This window comes from Bidens hawaiensis, unplaced genomic scaffold, assembly GCF_021521415.1.
Source record: "Bidens hawaiensis isolate Kalapana, Puna unplaced genomic scaffold, B.hawaiensis_p1.1 tig00000458_1, whole genome shotgun sequence".
Classification (NCBI taxonomy): domain Eukaryota; kingdom Viridiplantae; phylum Streptophyta; class Magnoliopsida; order Asterales; family Asteraceae; genus Bidens; species Bidens hawaiensis.
Window position 1 is genome coordinate 1,427,235 of NW_027491030.1, and position 16,893 is coordinate 1,444,127.

Consider the following 16,893-nt stretch of genomic DNA (forward strand, 5'->3'; position numbering starts at 1 on the left):
AAGGTATAAATATAATTAATTAAAAATCATAAAATTAGGGATTTTGAATTAGCTTGAAATATGGACGGAAATTAGGAGGTCTTTGATTACAGATTTTGAAATATTTGAATTTAATGTTGCTAAATTATATTATTATATTATAATTACAATATAAATAACATTAATATGTTTAAATCTACACCATATTTCAACATACAACAAAAAGATAGTAATGTACAAAAATATGTAACTAATTTATTTTTTTATTTATTATATTACCATTAATAAAATTAATCATCAATTGAATAATTGCATAACTGATATAAGTTGTAGATTTATGATAATTTTAGAACCCCTTTTATAATTGTTTCTTGTATAATGAATTTTATTTTTTATTTATTACCATCCCTAAAATTAGGATCATTATGATATTTTTAGATGCTTAATCATATGGTTGATTTGATGATTATGTTAAAATAATTCATACCACATATATATCATAATTGATTATAATTTTGAAATTCCATAATCAAAGCAATCCTTAATTATATGGTTGATTTGTTCCTAATATAGAGAAATTTACTTGCAATTGATTACGGATTCTAAGTTTACTTGCAATTAATTGGTCAAATCTCATAAATATGAAATTGAAACCATTATTTATCAATTTATGCATTAAACAATTAAACATTAAGCAATAGTAATAAAAAATAACAAACTGACATTTGATCGAACACCTGGTGGGCAGCCTAAATTAGTGTATGAAATCACAAATATATATATATATATATAATTTAATGTGAATCAACATACACAACACAATACCTGATGCTTTAAGTGACCGGTAGAAACGTTGATGGTTTGTTAACACAGTCATGGGTAGGCCGAATTGCTGTAGATTAAACGTCCGGCTGGTGAACAGCTTCATCGACGGTGGACGGTCAATTTTCCGGATAAATGAAATGAAATGAACGTAGAGATCCGTGGAAGAACATGATGGAGGCGTGAAAAATGAATAATTGATTTGGGTTTATGATAAAATACGTTATAATGAATAATAAAAAAAGAAATAATATAAATGATATAAATTAATATTAGTAATCAATATCATTTAATAGAATTTATTGTCTAGTATTTTTATTTATTTTAGATTTTTCACATCAAAAGTAGAGAAGTGATAGATAAAATTGAAAAGTTAAGAGGCCATGTTGAGTTAAACTCATTTATTTTAATAGTATAGTTAGATAGGTGAGTCAGACATGAACCATGAAAATCGTTTACATTTTCATGTCAGAAAGACTCCCATGTATTGCATTTTACTATTTTTAGCATAAAAATAAAAATAAATGTAAAGGCTGTGTGATTACATTTTTGAGGATATTTAAAAAAAAAAGATAAAAGGCTGGTGGTTGAACTGAACTCCGGCTATTGATTCCGTTACCGGTTTGATTATTAATTAAATAATCATGACGATTCCGGTAGCATATAATCAGTTCGTATTATCCAACCGGCCATTTCTTATTAATATCCCGTCGATTCAACTCAAAACGACGTCGTTGCAATTACAACTTGCGATAAACAGCCGTTTATCCGTCAAAATCCTAGCGTCCTCTTCATTCACCGGATCCGGTGCTGAATATTCCGGTAATTATAATTACTATTTACTGATATCTCATTAACCGTGAAGCAGTAGTTATTTATTTAATAGTTTATGTCTGCTTGCTTATCTTCGTGAACTGTTTAAACGAACATGAACACAAAATATGTGTTCGATTAAGTGTTCGTGCTAGTTTAAAGTTAAATGAACGAACACGAACATGCCCTTGTTCGTGTTTGTTTACAGGCCTAGATAGGGGTGAAATTTTCTTTATGACAAAATGTGAACTGTTGGGCTGTTCAAAAAACTTGCGGCTCGTAGCTCACTCAATAAAATTAGATAAAAGAACTTGATTTTATTTTTGTAACCGAGTTGGATCGTCCCAAGCTCCGCTCGATCTTAGGCTCGTTTAACTTCAAGCTCGAGCTCGAACCTATCCTGGCTCGATTCGTGAACAACCCTACTGTGGAGCTGCAATGAAGCTTAGATCAGTGTTGTAGAACTTGCTAGGCGCTAGTCGGGTTGGGGTACCGACTAGCGATTAATAGGGACTATTCGGATTGGAGTTTTATGTGTAGTTTTTCAAAATAAGTATAAATTTTCAAGTACTTCAAAGATTTGACCAATTTGGACTGATTTCACTGATATGTATTTTGGATTTTTAGGGGCCGATTAGGTGAAATCGAATTGGTAGCCCTCTGATTCTTTATCAATCAGCGTCTAATTGCGATTTTTACGACACTGGCTTAGGTTGTCGTTATATGTAAGGGAAGAGTGTGAAACAAGTTTTTCAATAGGCAGCATTAGGGCAACATAGATCGGTTTTTAACTTTGTTTTTTTGCAGAAGATAATCTGTTAGCCATTTAGTATATAGAAAATTGGAAATATTTGTTGAAATTAAGTAAGTCTTGGGAATCATTCATCATCTGAATCCATGTTTGACAAACAAATAAGAACTTAAGTCTCTCTTTTTGTGCTTCTTTTGTAGTCTCATGTCAAGGTTAATGTCATAATTATCAAAGGCGCTAGGCGCACTCAAGGCGCATAGGCCTCGCCTGGGGCCTAGGCGCAAGGTCCAGAAAAAGTGAGGGCCAGAGAAAAAAAAACGCACTTAAATGAAAAAAGATAAAATTCATTATGTATTAATAAAATAAGACTATTCTTCATATAAAATAAACAAATGCTATTATATAACATTCATTTAATCTAATTAGTACCAAAAGTTCTAAAAGAGTCATTCAAATGCAATTCCAAAACTTGAATAACAAAATGTTCAAAACATGAAAACCAAAAGTTTGTAATATATAGTAACTATTCAAGTGATCATTGTTCTTGATCCGTCATCAAACCAATAGACGTGTCGTCAACTTCAAAAATTGAGGGTTTAGGGACTAGAACTCTAGAAGCACATATATTGGGCCTCACTTGAAAAATGGGCCTATGCACAAGAAGTGAGTCAAATAATAACCATGGATCAAACTTATATTGTGTTTTTACTTTTTACATGTGTATACAATATTCATAATTTGGATTATTAATAGAATGAAATTTTAGTTATTTTCAGAACCATTGTCCACTGCCGAGAAAAAGAAAGCGAGGAAAATAGCTGGCATTGACCAAGACGAGTTAGTTGACCCCAAACTTTTAGCTGACCCCGACAGTAGCTTTTGTGAGTTTCAAGGGTTGGAATTACACCACAAGATATGTGAACCAGAATCCGAACCACACAGCTTGTCACATGATGAAACCATTTCTGATTCATCTCAAATGGAAAAACTTAAATACCCTTTAATCCTATTACATGGATTTGGAGCCTCTTTGTTCTCTTGGAATGCAGTTATGAAGCGTTTGGCAAATGTTTCTGGTTCAAAAGTTTTAGCATTCGATAGACCCGCCTTTGGGCTGACATCAAGGGTAGATAATCCTTTTAATCATGCGCCAGCTGGCAGCACCCAGGATACAAAGCCACTTAATCCATATTCGATGGCGTTTGCTGTACTGGCAACTTTGTACTTCATTGATTTCTTAGCTGCTGAGAAAGCAATACTTGTCGGGTATGCAAAGTTTGTTCATTTTCATATTTGCTTCTATCTTGGCTCACTTGTGATGTTTCTTTAATTAAGCTCAAGTTCATCAAAAGGGTAAAATGGTCATTTATGATGTTAATGAGATGCAGGCATTCTGCTGGCTGTCTTGTAGCAGCTCAAACATATTTTCAAGCACCTGAACGCGTTGCTGCTATGATTCTTGTCGCCCCTGCAATTGTAGCTCCTTTGACATCACCTAAAAAAGTCAAAGCAGATAGTCAAGAAGACGGGTCAAAGTCAGATGATACTAAAAATCCTTTTTTCAGTCTGTTGAGTATGTTGTCAAAATTTTCAAGAATTATAGCTCAGACGGTAATAGGTTTGCTTAAAGGGATGGTTAATATGGTTAATTCTTTGTACAAGAAAGCGTTATCTGCATTCTTTCGGTCCCCTGTTGGAGTTATGCTGGTATTGAGACTATTCATATGTGAATTTAATTGTGATCTATAGTCATATTTTGGGTTGACAGCTGCGCTCGGGTTAACCGGTCCTAACCCGTTAATAAATGGATCATGTTAGTGTTGTACTATAACTAAATGGGTGACCGGTGACCCGTTAGTTAGAAAAACATATACACAACTCATTGGTTCAGCACGCCAACCGTTTACAACTTTAATACAACTCTTTCACAACCCGTTTAACCCATTAACAACGTGATTACAACCAGTCAACCCGTTTGACTTGTTTAAATAATTAGATAAACGGGTTACCTTGGTCTTGTTCTGGTTACATGGTTTAAGCGTGTGCATGCTAGGGTTGATATCTTTGACATGTTTCGTGTCTGGGTTCATTAGCGTCAACCGTCAACCCAAAATGAATGCCACCCCTAAACCATACTTTGCAAACTTCAATATTCGAGTCTGAGAATTGTTTAATAGAACTTTAATAGTATTGATTAATGTTTTTGTCAGGTAAGGATGGTTATAGGTAAATTTGGGATATCGGCCATTAAAAATGCTTGGTATGATGCAAGCAAAGTTACTGACAGTGTTCTTGAGGCTTATACAAGAGTAAGCATGTTTACCTGGTTCTTAACCCCCCCCCCCCCTCTTTAAATGTTGTTATAACTTATTTTTCACACAAAAGGTAATTTTTGCCTTTTCGTGAAACTTGAAGTTCAGTGAGTATCTACTTTGGCCCGTAACAGTCAAGCATGGCCTTTTTGAATTGCATGTAGTAATATATCTTGCCCGGTTGTTATTTGTTTGCAGCCATTACGAGCAAAGGGTTGGGATCGGGCTCTTGTGGAATTCACAGCAGAGATGGTGGCTGGTTCATTGCCCGAATCAAATCCGCCATTAACAGAAAGATTGCATGAAATCTCATGTCCAGGTTCGTATGTTTGGCGCACCCTGGTGCCCTTTTTTCACAAATGCATTCTTAGTGTAAACGCATACTCGTATAGGTAAACACCTAAACTTATGTTTAGACGCTGATTAATGTTATGAACAAATGAAACAGTTCTAGTCATCACGGGTGATAGTGACCGACTCGTGCCATCTTGGAATGCGGTAAGGCTTTCGCAAGCTATCCCGGGATCTCACATTGAAGTAATAAAGAAATGTGGTCACTTGCCTCATGAGGAAAATCCGCACGAGTTTGTGACAGTTGTCGATAATTTTTTGACGCGTGTCTTTGTGAGAATCCAATCACAGCCACTGCAAGCAGCAACATAAAGATTCATCAAGGATATTCATAATTATATTCAAGACAGTGATAATGTTGGTATATACTTGTTAGGAAACAGGATCAGTTAATGTATGATATCATATCATTTCTTGACTTTATTATTATATTTATCATTTATGTAACAGTTTCAGAAATATACATGTTGCCCGCTTGCCTTGTATTTCGATGTAAACTAATAAAGGAGGTATGAGACGCTAAATATCAAACATTTAAAAATGTTTAAAGAATCAAAATAAAAAGAAATTAATCTGATGAAAATTGAAAAACGCTTATCGGCCAATTCGCATAGACATTTACTCCTATACTCTTCAAAGGTCGAATTAGATGATCAAGCATAACGAACTTGACAAAATTCACTCATTCAACTTAAGAGAGCTTAAACTCGACTTGTTAATGACGGTATGAGCTTGAACTTGGTCCAAACTCGACATGTTTATTATACATTGATTATTGAGCTGTTATTTAACTATTAAACACACACTATTATTCAATTTTTCCTCTTGTTTTTAAAGTTATTTGGTAAAATTCCTCTTTTTGCAAAAGCTTTCCTCCACGTTGAAAGGGCGGGACAAAGACAAACCTTTCCTACCCGTTGAGACCCCGACTTTGGAAAAACCATTTTGTCATGTAAAACGATTCAAGGTACAAAACACATGGATACTTAAAGTAGTTTGAGAACTATAAAAGTGACAGATAAAAATGCATAACCAACAAAAGTTATGCTACATTTTCTATATTAAAACTGATTCAACACCCACGTGACACGTCTAGCCATGGATGATGCTCCAAGCTTCATTTTATTCTCGAGCTCGGGTTTTGAAGCTTGGATTTTTTGGGAACGATGACTTTCTTGTGTTTTAGGCCACCACACTCCTCTAATTGGAGAGTCTTGTTGCCCTACTATAGCCAAACTATGTTGTCTTAACATGGCCTACGCAGGCTTCCAAGTTTGGCTTGGATGTCCCCCCAAGGACACCATAGCGCCGACTGCCACTTGATAGTCGTTGTGCCATCACAAGGCAGAACTCTCTGGTGTAACACACGGTGGATGAAACCTGGGTGAGCTCGAGATTCGTACTGACAATTTCACAATGCATAACTCAAATCCATCAAAATTGATGCAAGTGGGGATAAAATAAATGAGTTTTATCTACGAAGTATTAACTGTTCCAATTTTATAAAATAGTAATCAAATTTCAAAAATGTTTTAATTAGGTCAATCAAATTTAAAAATTGTTTCAATTAAGTACATAACTTTCATATTTTATTATATTAAAGGTTTTAACATTTTTTAGTATTTTTTTTTGTTTCACATAAAAAATCTTTTGACGGTGATGTAAATTCCATTTTTTAAAATTTTAATATAATCAACGTTTTTTTTTTAATTTAACAACATATATCGTAAATCTGATCCCGCATTTTATCCTCCTTTGCTTTTTTGATGCAAAAAAACAAACAATGATTTGAATATTTAGTGACTCGATTTATGTAAAATTTGAAATTGTAAATTTGAAAATTTTGAAATGGAAGCGGACGCCAAATACTTTATATATTCGAACACAATATCTTCTTACATAACAGTATTTATTCATTTTACGTTTCTCCTCCATTCCATTATTATTACTCTCTCTCTCTAACCCCAATTATAGAGAGAGAAACATAATAACCTTTAGATACACACATACATACACATACATCCCATATCACCAGATTCAACTCTCAATTTCAAAACCCCCATCATCAATTCCACGTACACCTCAAAAACCCCTAATTTTTTTCAGATTTAGGGTTTCGTTTCCAAATTTAGGGTTTCGTTTGTTGAATTTGGTCAATTTGGTGAATTTGTGTTGTAAAGTTGTAATTAAGCATTGGATATGCTGGTAACGTGTGTGTGTTAGTAAACCTAGGGTTTGGATTATTGTTGTTGAGTGGTGATGGATGGACGGAGGATAACTGCGAGTCCGAAGGTGTCGAGTGGGCGGAGAGTGGTGGCGAAGAAGCGGCCACGTGGCGGAGGTAATGATGGGTTTTTGAATAGTGTGAAGAAGCTTCAACGGCGAGAGATTTGTTCGAAGCGAGACCGGTCGTTTAGTATGTGTGATGCTCAAGAGAGGTTTAGAAACATTAGGTTACAGGTTAGTGTTTATATTTGATTATTAATTTGCCTGTAGATAGTTGTAGTGTAATTGGATTAAAGTTATATTTTGGTTTTGTGGAATTTAGATGTATAAATGATTTATTATTTATTTAGAGTTATATTGTAGCTATTATGTTTAGGTTGATGTTTGTGTGTATGATAAAATGAGTTTAATTTGTATAGTTTATGTAGTATGTATGTAAGTGTTGAGTGTTCACATTAATTGAGAAAATTTAATACTTTTTGCTGCAGTTGAGGACATTTTTTACTATGTAACTTATATTTAGAAACATACTATTGCTTTTGATTATTAATCTGCCTGTTGACAGTTGTAGTGTAATTGTATACCAGTTATATTTAAGTTGATGTTTGTATGTATGATAGAAAACACTTAACTTTGTTTAGGTTTAGTTGAATTGGTTATATAAAGGAATTCATTTTATTTGTTTAGATATATATTATAGTTATGTTTAGGTTGATGTTTGTGTGTATGATAAAGATCAGTTCAAGTTGTCTAGTTTAGTTAATATGTATGTAAGTGTTAAGTGCTCATGGCCATTGAGAAATTCTAATACTTATTTGCTGCAATTGGGATTACTTTTTTTTTACTATATGACTTATATTTCCTGATGTGCCATCAGGAAGAGTAGGGGTTCATTCTTTTTTGGTTATATGATAGTTTTATTTAGATTAATGTTTGTATGTATGAACAAAAGCACTTAACTTTGTTTAGGTTTAATGGTGGAATTAGTTGTATAAAAGATTTATTTATTTAGATTTATATTATAAATATGTTTAGGTTGATGTTTATGTGTATGATAAAAATCAGTTTAGTTTGTTTAGTTTAGGTAACATGTATGTAAGTGTTTAGTGTTCTTAGCAATTGAGATGACATTTTTACTATGTATTATTTTTGCTGACGTGTCATCAGGAAGAGGTTCATTCTTTTTTGGATTATATCATAGTTATATTTAGGTTGATTTTTGTATAGGCATGATAAAATCACTATACTTTTTTAATTTAGTTAACATGTATGCAATTGATAGTGTTTTTTTAGGAAGATTTATACTTATTGGTTATGTTTAATATCCGTAGTTTTGAGTTGGTTTAATGTTACAGATTTTTTGAGGTATGCATTTTTTTTCCATGCACCTTATATATGCTGATGTGTCACCAGGAAGAGTATGATACACATGATCCAAAGGGACATTGTGCTACTGTATTGCCTTTTCTTAAGAAAAGGTCGAAAATTGTTGAGGTTGTAGCTGCACGTGATATAGTCTTTGTTCTTGCACAATCTGGAATCTGTGCTGCGTATAGCCGAGGTATAGTTAGGGAGAAAAAGATTTTTGGAAATGTAATTAGTGATGGAAGTTGGTATTTGAAGTAGTATTTGTTTAATGCAGAAACTAGCCAGAGGATATGCTTTCTGAATGTCAGTCCAGATGAAGTTATAAGAAGTTTGTTTTACAATAAAAACAACGATTCACTTATCACGGTTTCAGTCTATGCATCAGACAGTTTTAGCTCCTTGAAATGTAGAACCACTGGAATCGAGTACGTAAAAACTCATTAGTTATTATTGGTTTTATGAGTTTTATTACTAAATTTGTTGTGATTATAATTGCGTCAGATACATACGAAGAGGTAAACCAGATGCAGGTTTTGCTCTTTTTGAGTCGGAGTCTTTGAAATGGCCTGGTTTTGTGGAGTTTGATGATGTTAATGGCAAAGTACTTACATTTTCAGCACAAGATAGGTAATTTCTTAACTAATATTTCACAATGTTTCTTTTTGTTTGGTTGACTTGAATCTTTGTTCTTGTTTTTTGTCAGCATCTACAAGGTGTTTGATTTGAAAAACTACATGATGTTATACTCTATATCAGATAAAAATGTCCAAGAGATTAAAATAAGGTAAATATTTTTCTATCTCGACATTGAAATTATTTGAAAACTGTTGATGTGTTTGTTAAATTTGTTTATTTTGTGAAAAACAGCCCTGGAATCATGCTGTTGATATTTAACAAAGCTAGCGGTCATGTCCCTCTCAAGATTCTCTCCATTGAAGATGGAACCGTGTTGAAAACTTTTAATCATCTTCTTCATCGAAACAAGAAAGTTGATTTCATTGAACAGTTTAATGAGAAGCTTCTTGTCAAGCAGGAGAATGAGAATCTTCAGATTCTTGATGTAAGATTCTTTTTTTATTCTCACTCTTTATCAATATACGCAATTTTTGACTGGTTCACTTATGAATGTGTTTATTCAGGTTATGCATTAATAGGTCAAATGTGTAAGTAAAAAAAAGTGATCTTTAACGCAAAACAGTCACATTGGTCTTATATATATGTATTTCAAAAAATAGATATATAATTTTTGTGATTATATTTTAAAGTCTTATCTTTTTACTTAAAGATAACTTCTTTTTTTTTTTGCATAAAAAGTGTCTTGTTTCTACCTGGATGAGAGTTGGCTCATTTTGACTAGATTGTTTATTTTGCAACTTTCAGTGTCTGATATTTCAAATCTAAGGAATGATTTTTATGTAGGTGCGTAATTCTGAATTAACAGAAGTTAGCAGGACCGAGTTTATGACACCGTCAGCATTCATATTTCTCTATGAGAATCAGTTATTCTTGACCTTCAGAAACCGAACAGTGGCGGTTTGGAACTTTCGTGGGGAGCTTGTGACATCGTTTGAAGATCATTTGTTATGGCATCCAGATTGCAACACTAACAATATTTACATCACAAGTGATCAAGATCTTATCATCTCTTATTGCAAAGCTGATTCAGAAGATTCTGCATCAGACGGAAACTGTAATAATCTAACAGTTCACTCTTTAAATAATAAGTTTCAGATTTTTTTTAATTGTTTTACTAAATTCTTTGAATTAATGTAGCAGCAGCAGCCGGTTCGATTAATATTAGCAATATTTTAACGGGAAAATGTCTTGCTAAAGTGAAGGCGATTGATGGTGCATTAGTGAATGATTGCATTTGCAGTGAGACTGGGAAATCTAGTGGTAGAAGATGCAGGTGCAACTCAAAGCAACGGGCTCAGGGACGGAGGATTACAAGCTCGGTTTCTGAAGCTTTGGAGGATATTACTGCACTTTTTTACGATGAAGAGCGTAATGAGATTTACACGGGTAATAGGCTTGGTTTGGTTCATGTGTGGTCTAACTAAAGGCGGTGTCTGGTTTGATTTTTCAGAGTATGGATTTATTAAGCCCAAAAATGATTCCTTATTGTAAACCGAATCGAACCACACACCGTGTAACTGTTGAGTTGTATCTGTTGTTTTTCTTTTGGTATGCTCGGCCCGGATGGATGAATTGTGCAATGGTCTGGTTGCATGAGCATAAAGTAATGTATCATCAAGCTGTCTTTGAGCAGCTGAAGTTGTTTTTATTTCTTTGTAGTTTATTTATGAAAGTTATTTTTCTCTCTTATACTCTCAATTGTGCTGACAGATATAATCTATCTTAATTTCTTGTTGGGTTTGCTTGTACGAGTTTTTAATTTATATATAAAAAGTCGAGTTATGGTAAAATTAAGAGTACATTACAACTATGTTATTGTGGTTTGAGCCAAATTATCAATATTAGACTATGTGTTGTGGGTTAACTAGAAAGTAACATCTCACTGTAGTTGTTTATGAGTGATCAACAAGTGAACTGAACCTTGTGATGTGATTCAAATATGACTAAAGATGTAAAAATGTAAAAATACTACTAAAGATGTAAAAATATATTTGGGTGTATATTACGATAAGGATGTGTTACATTTACGAGCCTTTGGAACGATTAATTGAATGTTTAGATCATATTTTAATAATTCATTGACCAAGTTTTGGTACGATGACAATGAGATTCATGTTGGTGACTTTCGAGAATGCACTTATTTTGTGCGTTCTACTAAGGCGAGCCCTTAGCACCTAGAGTGCCCTTATGATTCGGCTACTAATTTTTCATTGTTGGGCACATGCTTTCTTTGATACTTGTGGGATATGCTGGGTATGATTGATTTTTTTTTTCTTATAAGTAGCGGGCTTATCCGAAAATTACATGGCTCGGGTGAAAACAATGGATTTGAAATGAACGTGCGGGAGCAAGATTGTGAATGATAAGTAGTGGTCCATCCAAATTTAAATCGCATCATGTAAAAATACGACTAAAGATGTAAAAATATATCTGGGTGTATATTATGATAAGGATGTTACATTTATGAGCCTTTGGATCGATTAATTGAATGTTCAGATAGTATTTTAAAAATTCATTGACTGAGTTTTGGTATGATGACAATGAGATTGATGGTGGTGACTTTCGAGAATGCACTTATTTAGTGCGTTCTATTAAGGCGAGCCCTTAGCACCTGGAGTGCCCTTATGATTCGGCTACTAATTTTTCATTGTTGGGCACATGCTTTCTTTGTTACTTGTTATTTGGGCACTGACAGCTAGACGTGCACAAATTGGGTAATGTTAGAAAACCCGAACCGGTTCGGAACCGGGTTTTTTCTCACCGGGTAGAGAATGGCACCGGTTCTAGTCAGGAACCGGTTCGGTTCCCGACCCGAACCGATGCTTCGAAATGCCAACTATTAGGAACCGGGTAGGGTAGGAACCGGGACCGGTTATTACGTAAAAGCCGGTTCCGCCGGTTTTTTTTTGAAATTCAAATAAACTAGCCGTTACAAACCGGTTCCAACGGCTATATAGCCGTTTTTGACCGTTGGAACCGGTTTTTTTTACTATATCAAGCTTGAAAACATACTATAAATAGCAATGTCTTTTATGTTGTTAGTTAAACCACTTCCCAAACTATATAACACACTCTCAAGCACAATTAAGGTTAAACCGACAAGAAATGGCAACTAATGACGACGTTGTTATGGTGATCGAAACAACACGATGCCCAGATGTTTGGGTTCATTACGACTTGTGTGTCATGACCGACGCACAAGAGATTGCTCGTTGCAAATATTGCTCGAAGTTTCTTAAAGCAGGGTCCAACTCGACATTACAAAAACATACAAATAAGTATTGTCGTGAGAAAAGGAGTTTTGATGCTAAAAAAGCGGAAGTGGGAGAGTTGTCCGGCTCTACAACCCAAGCATCTACCGCCGGTGACAACGCTTAATCGTTGTAAAACGCCGGATTGAAACGACGGACGTTGTTTTTAAGTTTAAGTTGTTATGTTTAGTATCGTTTATGTTTTAATAATGTTTGTAATAGTTATTGTTTAAATAAATAAAATGTTTGTCGTTATTAAAAAAGTAACAAAAAATTAATCATGACTAATAAGAAATAAACAACACAAAAGTAATTATTAAACAAATCAAAACTACATATTAGTTGAACTTGTTACAAATAGTTTTATAAAAACAAATAAAAATTACAACTCTTCTCCGTCTTCACCCTCGTCTTCATTCTCGTCTCCACCATCGTCTTCATTATCGGAAGAAAGCTCGTCCTCCGCCTCCTCATCATGAATAGGACGCTCTATTGGTATTTCGTCTTTAAAGTTCGCCTTGTGTTGTACACGATCAACCGCATCCAAATGGTCCTTTTGGCAAATGCAAACCTCTAGAGACTCGGGAGTTAATTTAGTTCTTCGCATTGATAATACCCTCCCACTAAGAGAAAAAACCGATTCGGAAGCAATCGTTGAGGCTTGTACGGCAAGCAAATCACGAGCCATGGCGGATAGAATAGGAAATTCGTTTTGATTTCCTTTCCACCAAGCCAAGAAATCAATATTGCGAACCTCGTCGACCGTTGCACCCTCAATATAGTTTGCTCCACTATATCGACCAAATTCGCTAGTTGGTGTGTTTCCTCTTTGCCTCTTAGATGCCGATTCACGAATCCTATTCATCAAGTTTATAAGTAGGTCCTTGCTCGGCCTACTAGTCGTTTTTTTAATAAAAGACGATCTCGTGCTTGGACCATAAAGTTGAAAATAATGGTCATAAAGGTCTTGAAGGTTTTTGTTAAACTTTTCACACGCTTCCGTCGACAACTTCGGGTCGATCTCGTGCATACCCATGTTGTCGAATATTTCTTCAATCGTTCTCTCAACCCCATGAACATTCCAATATGGGTTTAAAGCGGCGGCACAAGTGAAGACCGGCGGTATGTTTTCAAAATATTTTAAGAACATTGCCATTCTATCTTGAACTTGAGTCGTGTTGTAACGAAATAGTGTACCATCTTTACCCAAGTCAATTTGATCGGTCGCGCCAATCCCTTTCAACGCCTTGCAATATGGCTTCTCGATGTGCTTTCTCAAAGTCGAGTTGGAATCGTGCTTTAATTGTGTTCCACATAGTTTGCAACGAGCCTTTTGATAACCTTCGGCATTCACAACCAAATCCCAATTCTTCCATATGTCTTGGTTGCAGTTATGGGTGACGACCGCAAGAACATTTGGGTCCTCCATAGGAGGAACGGGTTCAATAAAAACACTCTTCTTAGCCTTCTTGTTGGTTTTTTTGATGAGTGCCATAATAATATTTAGTTGGATGGTCGGGCTTGCTAGAGGAGAAGTATTTTAGTTTGTTTTTGAGTTTGGTGGTGAAACAAGTAATGGAAAACAACTTATATATAGGTTTTGGGCTACAAGAACCGGTTACAACGGCTCTTTTGTGTCTCAAAAACCGGTTCCAACGGCTATATTACCGTTGGAACCGGTTCCAACGGCTAGTTTGACATGTGTTTGACTTTTTAAAAAAAACCCGCCGGAACCGGTTTTTTCGGATAGGAACCGGACCGGGTACAATTATGAACCGGGTAGGAACCGATTGGGAAATACAAATAGGGGAACCGGGTATGATTTTCGTGTAGAAAAATACCCAAACGGGGTATTTGGTCCATCGGGTAGGAACTGGAACCGGTTCCGGGTCGGTTCCACCGGTTCGGTTCCGGAACCGGTTTTTTTGTGCACGTCTACCGACAGCATCCAGAGAAGTATGATACCCATGTACCCCGAGTCAAGTCTCGAATCGATATGAACACCAAACTAAAACACAAACAAGAATTTACTTGATAACTCCTAATATTATTATCAAGGAAATATAACTCAAAAAAATCTCCTACATAATCCCAGACTCAATTATGTAAATATAATGCTAACACTTAACACAAGTTGGTTAACAAGTAATCTCATTAACCCTAAACTTGGTCATTAAAAAACCCCTTAAGGCCACAGGCCCACAACCAACTTGTTGGAGCCACTTGGGCCGGCCCATTTTCTTTTGTGCTCATTGATTCAAGGAATTATACCCACGTAAGTCATAACATTGAGGGAGGCTGCTTTATGGTATTAAGTTATTAACATTTCTTTTAAAACTGTTAAAAGATTTAGCATGATTATTGTTTTTTTAATTATGTAGTTAAGGATATTTGGCATGATATAATTTGATGTTAAGACTAACCACAGGTTTTAGACACATACTCATGAACATGATATTTAGTTTATCTTACATGCTTTAGTAGTAAATTTATTGTGCATATAAATAGCCTGTTTTTGTGGAGTTTGATGACGTGACTGGTAACATCCTTTTGCATATTTTAGTCATTGATGGGGATGACTTGAGTCTTTGTCTGTCCTTTTTGCTTTTTTTCCCTAGCATTTAACAAAGTGATTGATTTGAAATATTACATAGTTGTTGAAAAAGTCAATATATAGTCAATTTCTTGATGTTCATTATATAGATGAAAAATGTCCATATGCAATATGTTGATAAAAAGTAAGTGAGCTAGAGTCTAAGCTTAACTTAAAATGAGCAAAACTTTATGATATGTTTAAAGTTATGAGCCACAAATTATAACATCATAAGCGGTTTGCCAAATATAAATTCAAGTTCCCATTTGGACTTTGGAGCACCAATTTTGATTTTGCCTGTTGCTCCCAAATTTCGTGATTTCGATTAATTCAATTTTTGGATTTAAAACGCGCGAATCATGTATCACATTAATTCACGTATTTATTTGTCATTTAAGTACGCGCTCCTAATACTTAATAGAGCTAGGGATCATGTTCCTCTTAATATTCTTTCCAAATTATTGTGAAAGCTTTCATGTAATGAGATTTTTGATCTCCTCAATCGTCACTTATGTTATAGAGATAATATGGACGGGTAGGTCGGTTCAAGTAAAAAAAATGTGACTTTTATCATGGGCTAAATGGTTCGGATCTAGTTGAGCCGCAAACATCCCCCCCCCCCTCTTTTTTTTTCTTTTTAACTTTACTAATAGTTTATGTAGTAAAATACGAATTCTAAAACTATATTATTACAATACCAGTCTAATGCTTTTGAATAAAGCTAGTGACTTAAGAATTAAGAGGTTATAAACATTTAAATACACTTCAGATGACTTTCAACCGTTCTATCCATTTTATCCGACCTTCTAAAGTTTACCAATAAAATATAAACTCAAATCCACCAATCTTTAAGTAATTGAGTTAAGATTTTCACCTATAGTATTATATGCCAATGACATTTTAAATCTAAGATGATGTTTAGCTTGATAGGGTTTGGGTGTAGTTGGCATGTGGTTGATGCCTTGATGGCCAAGAAATTGTGAACCCTCCATACCCATATATAGGAATATTATAGGTATTCATTGCTGTCACTAGGCCAAAAGCCATGGTTTCTAGAAAAAAAATTGGTGTAACAATTCTCAAAACGAGTATAAAGTGACTCTATTGGCATGTGGGGTGGTTGAAACTTTTTTACTTTCCACTACAAATGCTTTTTTGTTTATAAAGCAAAAGTGCATCATGGTGTTGTGATAACATAACTTTAAACCTTGGTGGGAATTTCATAAAACTTCATATTGAATTTGTTCCTTAAGATTCACCAATTACCACTTTCGGTTTGGTGGTTGTTGAGTGAGAAAACGATTGAAAATGATTAAAGCAATCGGTTTATAAACTAATTTTGGCTTTTTGTAGTACGTTACAGGACCGGTTTAAACTGACATTTATCTTTCGCTTTCCATACATGATCATGTTATGATGAAAGAATTTGATAGCCTAGATCAACCAATTAAAAGATTATTAGATGATTAAGTTAGAAAGCTCTTGATTTAAAGGAGTCTTAAAGTAAAGACATTAACTAAGGTTGTTATGCATTTTTAAGCGGATTATTATATGTGTGTGAAATGTAACATCAGAAAATATCATTAAATAAATCAAGTTGTTTCTATAGTACAAATAACTGAATTTCATATATTTTCAAAAATTTTATAATTGTGTGAAATTAGTGTAATGTGAATATGAAAGTTGAAAATCAATATATCACATGTAGATAAAAGCGAAACGACTTGTAAATTAGAACATATGTTATAGTTCGTTATTGTGGATCATTCTAGGACCACGCATACACTTAGT

General features: G+C 34.4%; 2 protein-coding genes across 3 annotated transcripts; both read left to right on the forward strand.

The window, feature by feature from the left end:
* Nucleotides 1-1,397: 1,397 nt before the first annotated feature.
* LOC143627712 (uncharacterized) lies at nucleotides 1,398-5,538 on the forward strand. Its single transcript, XM_077097478.1, has 6 exons — nucleotides 1,398-1,623; nucleotides 3,142-3,631; nucleotides 3,754-4,072; nucleotides 4,576-4,674; nucleotides 4,876-4,996; nucleotides 5,126-5,538. Exons 1-6 carry the CDS (start codon nucleotides 1,446-1,448, stop codon nucleotides 5,338-5,340), a joined length of 1,422 nt encoding a protein of 473 aa, XP_076953593.1. The 5' UTR covers nucleotides 1,398-1,445; the 3' UTR covers nucleotides 5,341-5,538.
* Nucleotides 5,539-6,982: 1,444 nt separating this feature from the next.
* LOC143627710 (uncharacterized) lies at nucleotides 6,983-10,996 on the forward strand. 2 transcript variants are annotated; one of them, XM_077097476.1, is made up of 8 exons: nucleotides 6,983-7,488; nucleotides 8,668-8,815; nucleotides 8,897-9,047; nucleotides 9,124-9,249; nucleotides 9,326-9,406; nucleotides 9,490-9,682; nucleotides 10,042-10,312; nucleotides 10,399-10,996. In XM_077097476.1, the coding sequence occupies exons 1-8, from the start codon at nucleotides 7,288-7,290 to the stop codon at nucleotides 10,680-10,682; spliced, it is 1,455 nt and encodes a 484-aa protein (XP_076953591.1). In that variant the 5' UTR covers nucleotides 6,983-7,287; the 3' UTR covers nucleotides 10,683-10,996. The 2 variants fall into 2 exon arrangements, with proteins under 2 accessions (XP_076953591.1, XP_076953589.1); XM_077097474.1 differs by having other exon boundaries at nucleotides 10,396-10,995.
* Nucleotides 10,997-16,893: the final 5,897 nt, after the last annotated feature.